This window comes from Phocoena phocoena, chromosome 2 (assembly GCF_963924675.1).
Source record: "Phocoena phocoena chromosome 2, mPhoPho1.1, whole genome shotgun sequence".
NCBI classification, from domain to species: Eukaryota; Metazoa; Chordata; class Mammalia; order Artiodactyla; family Phocoenidae; genus Phocoena; species Phocoena phocoena.
In genome coordinates this window covers 12,401,870-12,415,056 of record NC_089220.1, presented here as the reverse complement: position 1 = coordinate 12,415,056, position 13,187 = coordinate 12,401,870, and the positions used below count along the sequence as shown (strand labels likewise).

The 13,187-nt window shown below is 50.7% G+C and overlaps 1 protein-coding gene across 1 annotated transcript in view; it reads right to left on the bottom strand.

Annotated features, from left to right (window-relative positions):
* Positions 1-13,187, bottom strand: part of CCDC88C (coiled-coil domain containing 88C) — a 125,051-nt gene that overhangs the window by 104,328 nt on the left and 7,536 nt on the right. Inside the window, exon 3 of the mRNA XM_065872000.1 lies at positions 12,690-12,798. Within this exon, the coding sequence (XP_065728072.1) occupies positions 12,690-12,798 (109 nt within the window). The remainder of the gene's footprint in view (positions 1-12,689; positions 12,799-13,187) is intronic.

The following is a 13,187-nucleotide window of genomic DNA, read 5'->3' as shown; positions in this document are numbered from 1 at the left end:
CTGTTTCCAGAATGATGGGGAGGACACTGGCCTGAGGCTCCCCTGGGATGCAGGTGAGGGGCTGACAAGGTAAAGGCAGCCTGAGAGGAGTTTCCCTCCCAAAGGAAGAAACCAGGGTAGTGGTAGGTGAGAAGAGAAGCCGGACAGACCCGAGCGCGGCCATCCTCCCAGGCAACCCACACCTCAGTCCTCCTCTGCTTTCCTCTAAAAGTCTGGACAAGCTTCAGTCTCAGGTGGCTCAAGGAGAGCTTGGAGTTATCAGAAACCACCATTTCTTCTTTCGGCATCTCAAGCTTGGGACACCCACATCTGAGACTCAGTCCATTCACCTTGGAAAAATCCAATTTTGTAAGCTCTACTCTGTAACATTTAAATGTCACAAATTCTCATCCGAACAATGGGGAGAGGAGAGGAAGGTGTTTAGAAGACCAACTTAGCACAGAAATGTCAAAACTGCTTTAGAGTTTCTGATATCTTAAGCAACCATGATTCCACAATGTAAAGGGAAATCAACTTTTCTGACTGGTTCCAAGAACAGGAGGACCGCCTGTTTGGTTACTGTGGTTTGGAAAAGGAGGGATTTAACTTTAAAGTCAAAGTCATTAAGCCTAAACACTGGCAAGCTCAAGGGAGCCAAGCTGGCTAGACAAAGTTGAAAACAATCAATTTAACTTCCACCCCCCAGGGACTGAGCCTCCCGGGTACCTGACATATGCCATCTACATCAACAAAGCAAACACCATGTGAAAAGCCTGCAGGTCGGCGTGAAAGCCGCGGGGGACCCCTGTTAGAGTGGGATTCAAAGGCTCCAGTCTCCCCCTCACCCCACTGCACTGCATCTCCATCCTGGTTTGCCCCCCTTGACCCCCGTAACAGTCAGGTCCTAAGTCCCTGACATGTGTCAGGCACTCAAGGGACAGAGAATGAATAAAGGAGGGCCCTGTGCTCCAATTATTCAACTGTCTAGAAATGGGGAAGGAGTCGAGGACTTTTATAGGGTTATTTTAGCCTGGAGATAGATCCTGGGCCCAGGCCAGTAATATGTTCCCTGAACGCGATGACGTTAGTCACGGCTTCTGTGGCCCTGTATCTTGTCACTAGCACACGCTGACTGATGGCAGGCATGTTTCCATGCTGGTGTGGTAAGAGGCGAACAGAGACAGAGATGCGGTACCTACTTTTAAGGCGTGTCACTGCTGGTGGGAGAGACATTCATGAGGCTGCCAAGAGATAATGTGCCTCAGACAGTCAGTTCACTGGAAGCAAACAGTATGCTTTAAATTAAAAATTCATATAGGAGAAAAATGTGTAGGGCAAGAGTCAAGCACGTATGCGCACGCGTATTGGACTAATCCAAGTAAATCAGAGTGTAACCTCTGGAAGGGCCCCTCCATAATCCGATCACTAACAAACGAAGGAAGCCCAGCCCAGAGTGGCGGGTCTCTGTAACGACCCCCCACCTCTGCTAGACCGGTGGGCATCTTAGCACTGCCAGCATGAACCTGTCCAAAGCCCTTCCTTAACCTCGCTGCAATGCTTGAGGCAGGCACTATTAATATCCCCACTTTTCCAACAAGAAAGACTCTCAGAGATGAAATTACCCAAGGCCACAACTCTGAGAGGTGAGCTCAATGGAGCCCACGACTCCACCTTCTGCCTCTGCAGACAAAGGAGCTTGCAGCTGCTTTTCCTCCTCTCTTCCTATTTGTACCTGGTGTGCATCTCCTGTGTCCCCGGTCCTCCACCTACACAAGCGACGTGGCCCCTCCATCTGCAGAGCGTGAACGCACGGGAGCGGCCCCGCAAAGTCAGCCTGGGAGGACGAGCTAGCGCTATTACTGCTCTTCACTGACTCAGAAACTAGGCAGTATTTCACCTGAGCCCCACATGACCGGTAATAGGTGTTACCCATATTTTAGAGGTGAAATCAAATGATGCACCCCAAGTCATATGGTTAGGAACAGTGACACACAAGTTTCTAGATCCTTGAAAAAAAACTAAATGACTCGCCCTTACTTCTGCCCTCTCCCCTCCCACCTTGTTCTTCCTCCTCTGGCTTCACCTTCCTTACCTTCTAGGGCACTGGAGAAGTGACCCCACAGAGCTAGCTCATCCTCTTCCACTGGGTGGCGGCTAAGCGCCTACCCCGAGCTGAGAAAGCAAACCTGACTTCCCCCTGCAGAGCTGGAGCCGATGCCAGGGCCAGCCCAGGGGGGTGGGCAGCTATGGGGGGCAACGCAAGGCTCCTCCCCAAAGTTACACTGTACCCCCCTGTTCCCACGGAGAGTGGCCCCATATTTAGAGCACCATCCCTCTTCCCTTAACCTGCTGAAACCCAATCCCAAACCAATGGAACCTTCGCGGCATTCAGCTGACAGCCTCTTTACCCTCCTGAAACCTCCACCTCCTCTCAAAACTTCAAACTCAGAATTGGGGGTACAAGCTGTGGCCTCTCCAACAATCCCAGCTGAGATCACCAACTTAAGACAAGCACTGCCTCATCCTCATTACTTTGTCATTCTCATTACTAGAGAAATAAGACTGAAGTTATATCGTAAAGTACCAAGGCCCTGAATGCCACGGCAAAGTAGCAGAGAAACTGCCTTTCCACAAAGAACAGTTGAGTAAGAGAAACTGTTATTAGCCCTGGACGCGAGCCACGCAGCCAGCTTTATGGAGGGCAAAGCCTGCCCAGGCAAGTTTTCCCATGAGTCCCTCTCACAAACCAGTTATAATATCAAACACGCTGATCTTGGCATTTAACACCAAAACCCAAGGCAAGGGAGAGACTTTCTTTTTACAAACTTGAGAAATCCATTTCCCTCCTTTATGTTACAAAAGGAAGAAGGGCTCAAAAACTTAACACTTTAAACGAATGGCCATGGATTAAGAGAACAGTTGAGCAAAAGATAAAAAAGTAAACACATGGCGAGAGAACATATATCAGAATCACTGAGGAAGTCCAGATCTGTAAACGTGAGGAGGTCTTTAGGGCCAACTGTGTACTGCGTATTTGGGCTCAGCTCCGTGTAGAACAGACCAAAGCAAGGCGGCAGCCCACGGGGGCCTCAGGGGCCATCCCGGGTGCAAAGGCAAGACTCCAAGTGAAAGCTGCTTCCTTTCCTTCAAGGCAAAGGAGAGCCTGGCCGCTCAGAGAGAGCAGGGAAACCCCCAGCAATTCAAGGTCTGGACTCAAGGCCAGGAGGAGGAGCCCAGAGAGACCAGAAAGATTCTGTCAACAGCTGTGCATGCGCACGCACGCACGCACACGCATACACGCACATATGCACACGCATACACGCACATATACACACACACACACACACACACACCACCTCCCACCCCCACCCCCCTCCCCGGGTCTACGGGCCTTAAGCCGCCAGGGCTTGGTCAAATTCTGGCTCCGTTAATTACATCAGACCCACCTTTCACCTCTCCCCACCCTCTGCAATTAGCCCTGATTCTCTGCTTCCTGCTGCTCTGGGGGATGCAGCAGGGTGAAGTCTGAGGCCAGCTGCTCCCTCTGTCCCACCCACTGCCCAGCCCCGGAAGTGCTGGTTTCAGGAGGCGCCTGAAGCAATCTAGCCCCTTCCTCTGAGGCTCCCGGCTGGTGTGAAATCTGGTTAATAAGGGGGAGCCCAAGCAGGAGACCCTGGGGAGGCGGCACTCCCAGCCTGGCGAGGCTTCGGGCTCAGGACCCATCCCACACTGGTGCAGATATCCTGAATGGCCTTGCCCACCTTCAAAGAACAGCTGGTCTGCCCACAGCAAGCCAGCTCCCTACACGACTGCAGAAAGCTTCATTTTTAGACGTTTCCCCAAGCAGCCGATGACCAAGAAAACTTGCAGCTCCCTGGGGCTTCCGCACCTTACTCCACGAGCCTCACTTTCCTAATCTGTAAAACAGGGACAGCAGTTTCCTCCTCACTGTGACAGGGCTGAAAGCTCCTAGCATAGTGCGTGGCTTACAGCAGGCACCCAGTTATCTCCTCTCAGCCTTTCGACTGCGGCACAGAGCTGGGTCCCAAAGTTCCTGCTTACTAGTCATTACGCCTCCATAGCATTTCTTCTGAAAAGAGAAAAGAGAAAAAAAGAAACCAAGTCCAACTGGCACTTGGTCTCACATCTTGCAGAAACAAACCCACCTCTGGAAAGGTGTGGGACTGAGTGGCCCATGACCTGGTGTCCGAAGCCCTGTCCACTCCATCCTTGGCCAGCAAGACAGGGAGGGTCACAGGTCAGGACTAGACACCTTCTGCTTAGTGTGGAGAAATAGAATGCGGGTGGCCCTGAAAGCTGCCACCCTGCTGCAGCCCCGCTCCAGCCCCTGTCGGGCTGACCTGGAGCCACTGCCACTCAACCCCATCGGGCCCTGCCCTGAAGCCCGGGGGGCAAGCACCCTGCTGCAGGGCTCAGCTCTCCTGGGCCTGAGAAAGCACTTCATCCTCCCCCAGATGTTCGCTCTGGGTGGGGCACCTAGCAAGCTGCCGTCCACGGCCCTGCGTGGCCAATACCCCTCTCTCCTCTGCGCCTGCTTTGGTCCAGGCTGCCACGACCTGCCCTGACTCCCCACTCTCTCCTGACACCAATCCATTCTCAATACGGGTGTCAAGAGTTTTCTGTTTTAAACTTTCTTCTTTAAAAATGCTATAAAGACTCCCAGGTCTTTCAGGATGAAGTTCAAATTCATTAGCGTGGCATCCGCCCTCTGGAACCTCCGTATCTTTCGAGCCTCACCATCACCACTCCTCACAGAAGCCCCAAGCTCTAGCCACTCAGAGGTGACAGCCTGCCGGCTGCTTTATGTCTCTACATTTTTCAGGTTTTGCTCTCCCAGGACACCCCCCATGCACCCCATTTTCTGCCAGTCTAGCTCCCTACCCATCCTTCAGGACTCAGGCCAAGCGTCACCCCCTTCAGAAAGCTCTCTGTGAGCTTCACCCCTTCCCAGGCTGGGAAACTCCCTCCCGTGTCCCGTGACATCCATGTCCTGTGCACACACAGGTATTCTAGCAGCTGGTCTACCTGCTCCATCTCCCACCCCACAAGACACAGCATCTCAGGCATGGAGACTGGCCTTAAGAACAAGGAGGTGGGACAGAGAAGAGAACTGGGTGAGCCCCGGCAGGGCCATCACAGCTTCCTCATCCCACACTTCATCACCCCAGGCTGGGAAACTCCCTCCCATGTCCCGTGACATCCATGTCTTGTGCACACACAGGTATTCTAGCAGCTGGTCTACCCGCTCCATCTCCCACCCCACAAGACACAGCATCTCAGGCATGGAGACTGGCCTTAAGAACAAGGAGGCGGGACAGAGAAGAGAACTGGGTGAGCCCCGGCAGGGCCACCACGGCTCCCTCATCCCACACTTCATCAACCTGCACTAGAGAGAACGGGGGACGGGAAGCAAGAAGAAGGAAAGAGGAAAGGCGGGGTCCGCACAGACCACCGCCCTCCTCAGCCTCACCTCCCGACACAGTCTGGAAGGCTTTCTCTTGAACTTTAGACTGAGAGCATTCACAGGCAAGTCGGTAATCTCCTGGGTCAAGTCTGCGGCAGACAAAGGCTCCCACTGCTCATATGGGGACAGGACCCCCTCTGACGAAGGCCTCCGGTCCTAAGTCCGGACCACCCCGCCTCACTGCTGTGTTCGGTCACCACGCCATAACCCTGCTGGAGATTCCAAACCAGAATCCAGTGACCCACCAACTCAAGGCAGTTCGCCCAGATGTACGGTAAAAGTGATCTCAGACCTTCATCCACATGGCAGAGACACAGAAAACTTCAGTGTTCAGTGGCAACATAGAATACGCCATTGTAACAGGTACCATCACAATGGGTGAAGGGCACAAAGGTACAATTCAGTAAAGAAAAACAAAAGGCCTGTAAAGAAGGTAATCTTGGCAATAAGTAGCAAAAGTCCTCCAAGTGTTCATGCCCTTTGACGCAGGAATTCCATGCTAGGAATTTATCCTGAGAACATAAAAACAGTTGTTGAAAGATTTATGGACCAAGTATGTTCATGGGGTATTGTTTATAATTCTAAGACAGAAATAACTCGGTATCAATGATAGTGGTACAGCCACATAATGAAGTGCCATGTAGACACTAAAACTCATATTACGAAAGAATATTTAATGACATGGGAAAATGCTCACTACACAGTAAATGAAAATGAAGGTTACATACAACCCACACCTTGAAACACATGTAGTAACAGACACAAAGTCAGGAAGCATAAATACCAAAATGTTAACAATGGTATGCCTAGGTGACGAGACAGTGGGCAGATTTAATTTTCTTTATATTTCCCAATCTGTAATCAGAAATTATAATCATTGCAAGAGGGAAGGGATATGGGGACATATGTATAACTAATTCACTTTATTATAAAGCAGAAACTAACACACCATTGTAAAGCAATTATACGCCAATAAAGATGTTTAAAAAAAAGTTAAAAAGAAATTATAATCAAAAACATTACTTTTAATTTCCTCAAAACATAGATATAAGCTACAACAAGAATACCCATCTCACAGCCTTACTCTTTAACCTTTAAAGAGTGGACAAAGTAATTTCTCCCCTACAAATTCAATACACTGTATTTACTCATAAAGCAAAAGCCACTGGTACCTGTAGACAGGGCCTGAGCAGACTCTAAGTTCCCTTGAACACTGTCTCTATCCACCAGAGCAAAGCACATCACACCCACCTAAGGAGACATCACTTTACCTAAAAACCCTGAGACTACACGAAGGAGACAGTTTACTTTGTTCCCACCAACAATGTCAAATACACATTTCCTTCTGTTCTTACTTTTGACAAGTCTTTCGTTTTTTCAAACTGAGTGCGCACAGCCCTAAAGATAATTCTAACTTTTAGTAGTCAGCCCGTGGTTATCTAATATAAATGCCACAGAAAGCTGACAGATCTCAAAAGCAAAAGCAAGGCTGAGTGGACAAGAGGTACAGGCAGTATATGGAGGTTTTATCTGAAGAGATGACATAAAACGGTACGTATACGCACACAAGCTGACGACAGCGGTACCTCCAGGGAGGGAGGGAAGGATAACTGGATGCAGTAGAGGCACACTGAAGACTTCAATCAGAAAAAAGATTCTTGAAAGAGAGGTCTGAAGCAAATATGAAAAATATTCACATATGTTCATATTTATTTTGAGCAGATACACAGGTGTTCATTATAACCATTTGTACTGTTTTATTTTTAATTTTTCAAGGCAATGAAGGAAAAAAGAGATTATAGAAGATAGGGCAACCCTGAACCGTTTCTTCTGCTGAGAAGAAACCATTCTGAGACAAAGAACAATATTCTGGGTCCGTTCTAGCCTTCCAACCATGTGAGAAACCAGAAGAGCCGAGTTCCAGGAACTCGTTAATACAGAGCTTCCTCGAGGTCACCTGAAACTCTAAATCTTGGTGGTCTCTGGCCATTATGCGACTGTGGAATTTCAGAACCACAAGGGCCCACCCTCTTTCGGACAGATGAGAACTCAGGAGGCCCACAGAAGGAAAGCTGCCTGTCCCAGTGCTTGGCCAGCGAGGGGAGATGCTCAGAGAAACTCAGCCAATTTCCCATTTCAGAGTCAGTCCTGCAGGCGGGTCCCTACATGCACCTGAGGGTCCCGATTTCAGGATCGATATCCACATGTGAGTCAACAATGAAGACTTACATCTCACATATCCACCAACACACACTGCACTTGTCCAGGCCGCCGTGTGAAGTGCTTGCCACCAGCAGAAAGCCAAAGAAACCTCAGAAACTTCACATGACAATTAGGCTCTAAGAGTCGCGAGGACCTAGGTCACAGGTGTCCAGGGCAGGGGACGGCAGTTGACACCATGAGCAACCCGCCAAGGATAAGCATGTATCAGCCATCTGCTGCACCGGGGATTTCTGCGTATACTGCCTTATTTTCCTACTGATTCGATGATCAAATGAACATGCATTCAATGTCCATACTCAAGGCTCTGAATGTAAACAATGAACCATTCTATAAATCCAAATTTTAACTGAAAAGGACTCAGATGGAAAAGAGTTTGGCTGTTGAGTGAGTAAAACAAGCCTCATGTGGACTTCCCTGGTGGTCCAGTGGGTAAGACTCCCGGCTCCCAATGCAGGGGGCCCAGGTTCGATCCCTGGCTGGGGAACTACATCCCTGCATGCCACAACAAAGGGTCCGTATGCCCCAACGAAGATCCGGCACGGCCAAAATAAATAAATAAATAAAAATAAATCTTAAAAAAAAAAAGAAGTGAGTTGAGGGACCAATTAAAAAAAAAAAAAAGCCTCATGTGATGCTGGGCTCATCGCTAACCAGCCAGGCGGCTCAAAGCAGCGTGCAGTTCTGGTCCAGGCCCGCCTGTCCCCCAGGCCTCTCCGCAGATGTCCCATTTATGCTCATTCTGATCAGCCTTTCCGTCCTTAAAATTCACAGACTGAACTGGGAGCTCTTCCCAAGGTCCTGTCCAACTCTGGCTTCCTCTGCCCCTTCCCAGCAACTCCCTCGGTGACACCTATTCCCTCTGGTCACCCCCTCATCTTTGCAGCCTCTCTCCTCAGAGCCTCTCCTCTTCCCGTCCTGGGGCAGATGAGATGTGTGTCCATTGTATGTGATGGAGAGGAGTTACCTGGTGAGAACTGAGCCCTCTCCCCGCCCCAGGAGACCTGGCTGAAGGCGCCCCTCCTAGACATCACTAGAAATGCTCTAACCCACTAGTTCCCACGCATGTGCATCAGAATCACCCGGAGGGCTTGTTAAGATGCAGACTACTGGACCTCCACGGCAGGTCTGGGGGAGGGGCCTGACAACCCGCATCTCTAACAAGTTCCCAGGTGATGCTGATGCTGCTGGTCTGGGGACCACACTTTGAGAACCACCTCTCTATCTCTAGCCTGCTGATTCCCCATCCTGTCGGAAGGATGTTAAGACTCAAACAGCTGGGGAACTTCTGAAAATGCCGATTCCAGGCGCCATGCCCGGAAGAGTCCGAGCAGCAGGTCGGAGGGAGGCCTGCGACACTGGTGGTCAGACTGAACCTGGCCGTGCTGGTTCTCACCCACTGCCTGTCCTCTGCCCCAGAAAAATGTCAAGGACCTTTTCTGTCTCCAGGGCTTTTCAGGGGCAAAACTTGAGCTTCCTTGTGAAAGAAGCCCACGCTATTCACGAGAGGCCCCTGTCCCTGCTGACTGTCCCTGCTGACTGTCCCTGCCCCACGAGCCTCAGAAAAGAAGGGGACAGCCTGGGGGCAGCCAAACCACTGCTTTGCAAACAAGACCCGGGGCTGGACTCCATGACCTTGGTGTGTCTACTGAAAAGCCATGGCAAGAGGAAGTCCCCCTCCCAAAGGGGTGACCTCCCACCCTCCCAGCCACCCCAGCCACAGTAAGAACCACGTTTGTCTCACTTCACCCCAAGCCCTTACAACCTGCAGGGTCTCTCTCACAAGGGGATGCTGGGCAGTACTTCTTTTGGGAAACTTCCTTGAATGTCCCTTTAAAATAATAACCCATTATTGTTATTGTATGTTTATGCTACAATTGTCAGGTGGTAAGGAAAATAGGCAGGGTATGCAATTGTATGTATGTCCCGACCACAACGGTGTAAAACAAAAACTCTTCAGGCGTCTGCCATACAGAATGAAGTCAGTCAGAAAGAGAAAAACAAATACCATAGGCTAACACACAGATATGGAATCTAAAAAAAAAAAAAAAAATGGTCATGAAGCACCTAGGGGCAGCACAGGAATAAAGATGCAGATGTAGAGAATGGACCTAAGGACACGGGGAGGGGGAAGCGTAAGCTGGGACAAAGTGAGAGAGTGACAAGGCCATATATACACTATCAAACGTAAAATAGATAGCTAGTGGGAAGCAGCCGCATAGCACAGGGAGATCAGCTCGGTGCTTTGTGACCACATAGAGGGGTGGGATAGGGAGGGTGGGAGGGAGATGCAAGAGGGAGGGGATATGGGGATATATGTATATGTATAACTGATTCACTGTTATAAAGCAGAAACGAACACACCACTGTAAAGCAATTATACTCCAATAAAGATGTTAAAAACAAAACAACAACAAAAAACTATTCACGCAAAAACTGGAAGGAAGCTCTAAAAATGTTAATAGTGATTGTCTCTGGGTGGTGGGGTTATGAGTGGTTCTTTTCTTCTTGCTACTTGTTTGTTTTCTAAGCTGTTTATTAAGAGCACATATTACTTATATAAATAGAACTAAACTTTATTTTATCATAAGTTGGAAGGAAAAAATACACAACAGAACACTGCCCACACCTAAGCTGTGTCAGCCCAAAGGGCAGTGTCCTGCCAGCTTCCTCCAAGGGAGCAGGGCTGGCTGAGGGTCAGGGACGCCTCATGGCCTTTAGCAAGTGCTTTCAGCAAACATTTGCTCCAGGTTGGAGCTGAGGCTGCCAATACACAGCAGCCCTGCCCTCAAAGAGCTAACAGCACAGAAACAGAACAAGGATGCAGGGTCCTCTTTTCTACCCATAAGTCATTCTGGGCCCTGAGAATGGACTAGCGATCGTTTCCTTCCTGTGACTGTCTCCCATCTTCTGGAACTCGGCACAGTGCCCTAAGAGGGGCACGTTACCTCCAAGTAGAGGGTCTCAAGCCCTTTGGCCGGCCCAGACTGGACTGTCAGAGCTGCTGAGTGCCACCAGCATGTGTCCTACTGGGCCGCCAAGCCCAGAGGGCAGCACCTGCCAGGCCAAACAGCCTGCAGCAAGCACGTGACTGTTCCATGCTGCGTACAGAGCCAGAAACCTCACCTCCACCCCAGCGCTTGCAGGGAGGGTTACCACCTCCCAGCCACACCTGGGGCAGGAGACTCACCTGTCCAGAGTTAGGGGTCTTGTCTCCAACTGTTAGCACCACCTGCTTCTCCTGGCACTTAGCACACAGCGTCCAAAGCACTGCTTACCATGAATGGTGCCTGCAGCCAGAGATCAAGCCCCGAGTACCTGCTAAACAATCACCATGGCCACCAGGCAACCCCCCTCCACACCCAGGCCCAAGTTCACTGGCAGCACCCATTTCCCCTGACTGCGGCTGTCACGAGGGAAGCAGTAGCTGAGACCCACCTGCTGACGGCGTGCCCAGCCCTGGCAGTGGCTCTCCTCAGCAAGGAAACAAACCCCCGTCACCCCTATAGATCCAGTTCTCACAGGGCTCTCCCGCACCCCCGGACCCCTCCTCAGCACAGCTGGCCTCTGTTACTAAAGCATGGGCCCGGTGCCAAGCCTCCCAAAGGCTGCTCGGAGTGTCCACAGTGCTGTGCCACCAACGGGCCATGGAATGAGCACAAGGGGCTTGCTGAATTGGCCACACGAGCAAGACATCCCAGCACCCCAAGCCCCCTCTCATGTACCCCGACCCCAGTGGGAGGAAAATGGAAATAATCATCTCAGAAAACCCAAGACACTGTCCACTCCCTCCTTTTCCCTCCTTTTTTCAGATCCAGCAGCAACCACAGCCCTCTGCAGGAACTGGACCCAGCACCCAGCCCAACGCCACAGTGCAAACTCCACCTGGCCGCCTGGCCAGCGACCTCAGTGACCTCAGAACCAGCACCACTGCACGAGGGCAGAGAGGGAAGCCACAGCTGGGTGGAGGGCTTCCTCATGGTGACAGGGTCCTCATGACTCTGAAGATTCTCCCAAGCCCCAGAACCAGGACTAAGTTACAGCCCAGGAAGCTGAGTGCTAGGGGAGGTCTCAGAGGCAGAGGGTTCAGTGAAACCCCAGTGTGAACCTGGAAGGAGACTGGTTCTTGAGCAGTGATTCTCAAACTGTGTTCCCTGGGGTCCTGGAAACCCACAGAGATGCCCTGGAGAAAGAGGGGCTGAGCTGAGGGCGCTAGAGTTCCCCAGCCCTCAAGTCAATCAGATTTGCTAGGGCTTCACCTGGGGACTCAAGAAAATCATATGGGGGAAAACGTTTCACTGCTAAGTTTGACAATCAGGGCTCTGAGGTGCAAAGTTTAAATATGTTTCCCATCAATGCCGGCTATCTAAAGATCATGAACATCATCAAAGATTCTCACCCAACCTTCCTGAGGCTGGGATGGGGATTTTCACAGCCCTTCCCCCTTTGGACCCTCCTGTCTGACCCACCGACTACCTTCTAATGAGATATGGGGAGCATTTCACAAGCAGATACCCCATACTGTGAACCCGGTGTTCCTGTCTGCCAGCTGGGCGCTCACTGATTATATATTTGGCCTGAACATAACTCTTCTGTGGTCCCTTCTGTCCCTCAACCCTTTGAATCACTCCTGTACAGACTCACGGAGCTGTGGGTGATAACCGTGTCAGGTTGCTCCTCCCAGAGCCCGTGCCAGCCAGTCCCCACTCGACTGTGTGCTTGGGCCGTGGCTGCAAACCAAGGCTCGTCTCTGGGGCCCTCACAGCACCAGGCACGATGTTTTGCACACGGCTCAAAGAACATTCCCTGGACAAAGTAAAGCAATCCCACCTCTGACCCTTCTCACAATGCCAAAAAAAGGGATGCATGTGCAAACACACCAAGTTTCAACAAGCAGATGCCTGACCACCGTTTCCTCTTGGCTTCCTGTAGGGAAACTGTTCAAATGACAGTACTGCCGGACGCACAGAACCCGGGGAGGGCGGCGCGGGGGGTCCCGCCTTACCTGGTAGTAGGTCTTAATGTTTCTCACTAAGATGGTCAAGTTCTGAATACGAAGGTTCACATCATTGTTGACGTGTTTGTTGATGCGTTGATTTGTTGGCCTGGGATCTCTAGGGGAAGAAAAATGATAATGGAAAATTGCATCTCCCAGCATCTGTCACACCCCATCCTACCCCAGCCGCTACTGAGCATTCGGTCCTCTCCAAGCCTAGGTTACTATGCAGCTGTGACAGAGTGGCTCAAGTCAAGTCCTAATTCTGCCACTGCCAAGCCGTGGACCTCCAGGGAGCCACATCACCTCCTGTCCCCCCGCCAAGCACTTAGCCCCCCACCGGCCCTTAAGCAATGTTATTTCTGGCCCCAGAGCACCCATAAACAACCAAGTGTCACTGCAGACCCAAAAGTTGCACTGTGTAAACATCAATAACCTACCCCCCAAATATATTTTACGATTAAAAAGAATTCAAAGCTGACCAAAGCAAAATACGGGAAATATCAA